The sequence below is a fragment of the Capra hircus genome, unplaced genomic scaffold (assembly GCF_001704415.2).
Source record: "Capra hircus breed San Clemente unplaced genomic scaffold, ASM170441v1, whole genome shotgun sequence".
Lineage (NCBI taxonomy): Eukaryota > Metazoa > Chordata > Mammalia > Artiodactyla > Bovidae > Capra > Capra hircus.
The window spans coordinates 1-5,587 of record NW_017195490.1 but is presented as its reverse complement, the minus strand read 5'-3'; the positions used below and the strand labels follow the sequence as shown (position 1 = coordinate 5,587).

Sequence of the window (5,587 nt, the reverse complement as noted above, 5' to 3'; positions counted from 1 at the left end):
GATCTGGACTTGCCCAGTACAGCACAGGCCTGGCCCCTCTGACCCCTCTCTGCCAAGGCATGAGCTGGGCTGGCATGTCAGTGGTGAGGCCCTGCTGGGACCCCACGGGACTCGGGTATGCAGGGTGGGAGGGATGTGAGGAAGGGGTCAGCAGAGATCAGTGTGGTCTGGAGGGGACAGGAGATGGTGGCCCTGCTGAGGACGCACAGTGGTGGGCAGGGATGGAGAAGAAGGGGTGGCAGAGGAGACTGGAGGCAGAGCTGGGGCCCTGGGCTCTTTGGAGGGCAAAGCAGGACACTCAGCCTGAGTGAGATGGAGGGGCTTCTCAGGAGACCAGCCCAGCTCTGGGCCAGCTCCCCTGGCTGTGGGGGTTAAAGGTCAGCTCAGGTAGCCCTCCTCCACAGTAGGAGGGTCTCTGTCCTGGAGCTGCAGCCCCAGGCTGTGCTCTTGGTGTCGGGGACCCAAGGTGTGATCCACTCCTCCCTGCCATGTACCCAGAGCAAGGAGCTAAGGAGCACACCCTGAGCCCCAGGACCAGAGAGGTTCATGTCTTCCCCTGATGGTGCTCAGTTTCAGCCCTGGCAGGAGGGCCAGCCCTGGAAGACAGGTGTGGGGAAGCAGACCTGGGTGACAGCTTTGCATGGGGTTCAGGGGAAGAGATGTTGGGAGGGGGGAGAGGAGGAGCAGAAAACAGCAGAATCCTGTCATTGCCTTTCTAAACACACAGTGAGCGTTTGAGAATAGGAGTCAGTGAATAAATAAGCAACCAGCCCTTCGAGCTCTGCTGAGAGACATTTATTGAGCTATGGGCACCTCCAACCCCACAGTGTGATTCTGGATTAGCCCCAGGGAAGATGGTCTGGTTCCTGCAGTCAGAGGCTTTTCATGGTTTTCTTTATCCAGGGCAGGAAACTTGAGACTTTGGTGAAGGCCCGTGGAGTTGATCCATCTTTTTGTCCATAAGAGACAATGCCCTGGGCCACATTGTCACACACGAGAGGGCCTCCGGAGTCCCCCTGAGGACAGAGAAGGGGAAGGACTGAGTCTGCTCTCCTCCTGGTCCTGCCATCTCTCCCACGCTGCCATTTCAATACCCCTATCTGAGAAGGCCACTTTGCAAGGCGTCCCTGTGCGAGACAAGTGGGCAAGGCAGGTCTATGGGCCCCCGGCTGTCAAGCCCTGACCTGGACATTGTCCCTGCTTCACTTCCCCCAGGGGGCAGCTCCTTCTCTGCCCACAGGTCTCTGTCCCCTCTCTGTCTAGATGCTGAGGGCTGGCTATTGGCTCCAGGCTGCTCTTAGGACAGGGAAGCAGGTGCGAGGGCTGACACTGATCAGGGAGGGGGAGATCAGTAAGCAGGTGGGTTCAGCTCTGAGCAGGCACCTGGACCGGTCCACCTCCCACTCAGGAAGCCTGGTTTTCTAACACCTGAGCCTCAGTGCGTAGCAGATTCTCCCTTCCGGAGGAGCGCCAGGATGGCATTCACTGCAGGTCTTACGTGGCTTGCAGAGGCTCTAGGTCCTCCCAGCTCCTGCTGTTCCCCCTTTTACTCCTGAGAGAGGTCCCAAGCCTAGAGGATGAGGTGGTCTCCAGGTCCCAGATCTTCTGCCAACACCCTTCTCCCCAGATCCAAGCCAGGTAGGCTGTGATTCTCACCTTAAAGGTAGCTTTCTTTGTCTTTGGGTCCCCCACACACAGCTGGTTGGCGCGGTTATAATAGTTGCGTAAGTAGGCCTCACACCTTTGGTCCTCCTGCACGGTCAGCTTTACCTCCTGCAGCGTGTCAGCGTAGCTACCCGTGGAGTCCCTCCCCCAGCCGGCCACGCTGCACACCTGGCCTGGCTTCACCCGGGCCTTGGCCCTGGGCAGCCTAAGGGGCTTCACAGCTGATGTCTGCTTGGCCTTTCTCTCCAGCTGATGGGAAGAGACAAGAGTCTGGCTCAGCCAGTGGTCCCCAAGCCTGGACACGGCAATGATGCTGATGTGTCTCCCCTCTCTCCTGAGCCACAGGGACTGGTCAGGTGGCCAGGATGGGAGGGGAGAAAGGGGTAGGAGGTCCTGGGACGGGAAACGAGCTGATCTCAGGAGGGCATGAGAAGCAGGGCGGTTTACCTTTAATAACATGATGTCGTTGGAGAAGTTTTTAGGATTATAGTCTGGGTGGCAGATGGCTCTTCTCACCCTGATGACCTGCTGGGTCCTCTCCTGCTGTTTGATGTTGTGGGCCCCCAGGGTGACGTTCATTGAGCTTCACAGAGACCAGAGCAGGAGATGGGGGTCACAACACAGGGTTTACAGCCCTGGAGCCATGGAGGGCAGGTGACTCCAGGGCAAGGCTGCCACTGAGGGGAAATGCAGGCCCCAGGAGGGCCCTGGGGGCTAAGCTTTCTGTACTGTCTGTTTCTTGGCAGCCAAGGTCAGATTCTGGAGCCACTGTGAAGAGCATAACTGTTCTCCATGGGCAGTTAGCCCTAGGACACATGTGAAGTTGCGTCAGTTTACATTCTGATATCCAGGCGCACCCTATGTCTATTCTCTCTCACTTCAGCAACACCTCCGGCAGTGACCTTCCCTCTTTCTCACCCTCTCACTCTCCTGGCCCCCTCTTTCTTGCCCTCCCAGGAGCCCCCCGGCTCAATGTTCCTAACAGCCTGGTTGCTCCTGGAGAAAAAAGGCAGGGCTTCCTTGCCAAGGGTGTTCAGAAAGGTACCGGCTACTTGCTGCTCCTCACCTTCCGTGGCAGTGAGCGGCTGTCAGCACGAAGTCCTCTCGAACCAGGAACCCACCACACTGACTCTGGACATCCTGATTCCAGTACTGAAGATAGGCCATGTAGGGGCGGGAGTGGGGCTTGGCTTCATGGCCCCCGATGATCTCCCCTGAAGGAAAAGGGCTGTTCTGCTTGTGTGCCCCCACTGAGTGTACCTTGTTGGCATCGGCTTCATGCTCAGAACTGCTGGGCACTGGGGAGTCCAGCCTGGCCTGGAGTTGGTGGGGCGGGAGGAGGCTGGGAAGGGGCTCAACTTCCTCCTCTAGAATAGAGCAGCTGTCTGGGTCTGCGAATCTGTCTCCCACACATAAATGGAGGTGGGCTAGAATCTGCCTGCAATGCAGGAGACTCAGGTTCCATATCTGGGCTGGGAAGATCCCTGCAGAAGACAATGGCAACCCATTCCAGTATTCTTGCCTGGAGAATTCCATGGACGGAGGAGACTGGTGGGCTACAGTCCTTGGGGTCGCAAAGAGTCAGACAGGACTGAGCAACCAACACTTTCACTTTTCATTCCTGTCCTAGGGATAGCCAAGTCCTAGAGGCTTCTGAAAATTCCACCCCCACCTGTGCTTCATTCCAGGTGAATTTCTAAGGGCCCCATTACCCTATTTTATTCAGGATGGCTCTGTTTTCCAGAGCATAGGAATTCAGAGTAGGGACCTAGATGTCGCCATAGCCTCTTTCCCAGGGCCTGACTGGTAAGTGCCTGGTGAGTGAGTGTTGGCTGCATGAAGGAGTCACCATGCCCCCTCCTGCACCCTCCCTGCTCACAGTGGGCCTCTGGATGGGGCTGTTGGTATGGCCAGTGCTGGTGTGCTTCTGGGAAGTAGAGCAGTTCAGGTCTACCAAACACTGGCTTCATCCTTGAAAGAGAGGAGCCCCTGAGGGCCTGAGAAGGGAAGTCGAGTTGGGTAAAGGGCCTTGGGTCTTAGGGATTGAGCAAACACAGAGGCACCAACTCCAGGGTCTGCCAAGCAGATGCTGAGGTAACTAGAAGCAGAGGCCAGACCCACTCTGCCCTCTTCAGGGGCAATTTAGTATTTTCTTTTCTCCAGGTTGGGACCATCTGCCATCACTTCTGGGAAAGTTCTACTTTCCAGAGGGCAAAGGGAGGGCTGGAGGAGGGGCTGGTACCCACTGGCTCCTCTTGAGAGCAGGCTTTGCTCTGTCGCTCCTGCTGGCGGTTTATCCAGCATCATACTCCCTGGTATGAGGTGGGATGGCAGCTGGTGTTCTGAATGTTCCTTCCTGGTGGATAGCTGGATCAGGGACATGCAGAACAGGCGGGACCTCTGTGCCACCTGGAGGATGGGGTTGGGCCCCTGGGATGGGGATGGTCACTCACCTGCCTTTGCCCTGGGGGTCAGGAGAAAGGCCACCAGGAGCAGGAGTGGCTGCATCTTCCGAGAAAGACTGCCCAGGATGGAAATGCTGGTGCTTCCTCCTGGCTCTCTTGCAGATCCCCCAGCCTCCTGGAGAGAAACGCAGTGTCAGTGGACTCAGCGATCTCGTGTTCCCCTCCGGGTTTTGTGATGCTTCATCCTAAAGGCTTTCTATGAAAGCTTGCCCCGCCCCCACTCCATCTGCCTGATGACGTTCTCTGCGTGGTTGTGTGAGAATCATCCAGTGACCACACCAGTACCCACAGATGATGACTCAGAGCAGACCACTTGTTCCAGCCCAGAGCAGGAACCAAGAGGACAAGGTGGGGACTGTAGGGTGTGGTATTGACCAGCAGGGGTAGTAGAGCCCAGAAACCAGAGTCCCCAGTGGTAGAACCATCAGGGCCTCATTTCCATGATGCTGAGTCCACAGAATAATTTCTTGAGCAGATGTGGGTTTAAGCTCTTCTCTATGTTATTATGACCGAACACACTGGAGATGCATCTCCTTCCCTTAGAGAGCTGACCATCTGCTGGAGGAGAAAGAGACATCCATGACCTGAGTGCAGCATGGGAAGGGCTGTGGTCCAGGGATGCACAGAGCTTGCCTGCCCCCTACTAAGTCCATAAGCCATCCACTCATCATCTTAACTTCCTTTCTAACACATGTACACCCATGGCTGATTCATGTCAATGTATGGCAATACCACTACAATGTTGTAATTAGCCTCAATTAAAATAAATAAGTTAAAAAAACAAAGAACTCCACCATTTAAAAAACTTACAAATACTCAGAGTGATACAGACCATTTCTCCTGTCCATGTTTTGCAAACAAACGTAGTGCACTTGACATTTATTGGTCTAATTTAACGAATCACTCTGACTCTAGAAACTGCATCTACAGATTTGATGTAAGCCTAGGTCATTCCTCCTTTGAGTAGGCTGGGGTGGGTTCCACCTAAACCACCTGAACTAAGACTGGGAAAGGGCTGGTTCTCCAAAGGACGTTTAGGTGACTAAGTGGCCCATGCCATGTGAAGTGGAAGAGCATGCTGGGTGAGTGAAACCTTAGTTGTCCTTTGAGTATTGTCTGTGCTGTGTCCAGAGGGCCGCACTTCAGACTCAGCAGGCCAGGCACATTAGAGGCCTCACACTGGCTGAACAAACTCTGCTGAAGACCTTGCTGTATGGAAATAAAGGACAGTTCTTTCTAAATAGTCCAAACCCAGCCCTGTTCAAGAACAACAGAGAATCTCTGAGTGTTAGAGTCTGGGATTTAAGTGTCTATCTTGACGTAGTCTGTACTTTACAGCTTTCTGAGGAATATTATGCATCAAAAGACATAATTTCAGGGTAAATATCCTCCTTATCAAACCAAATACATTTATCGAACCTTTACTTTTTTGAACTTAGTTTGCACCGTAGAAATTT

The 5,587-nt window shown here is 54.4% G+C and overlaps 1 protein-coding gene across 1 annotated transcript; it reads right to left on the bottom strand.

The window, feature by feature from the left end:
• Positions 1 to 773: 773 nt before the first annotated feature.
• On the bottom strand, positions 774 to 4,305 carry LOC102177285 (granzyme B). Its single transcript, XM_018045289.1, has 5 exons — positions 4,119 to 4,305; positions 2,732 to 2,879; positions 2,113 to 2,248; positions 1,657 to 1,914; positions 774 to 1,016 (listed from the first exon to the last, which is right to left on the bottom strand). The coding sequence occupies exons 1-5, from the start codon at positions 4,171 to 4,173 to the stop codon at positions 873 to 875; spliced, it is 741 nt and encodes a 246-aa protein (XP_017900778.1). The 5' UTR covers positions 4,174 to 4,305; the 3' UTR covers positions 774 to 872.
• Positions 4,306 to 5,587: the final 1,282 nt, after the last annotated feature.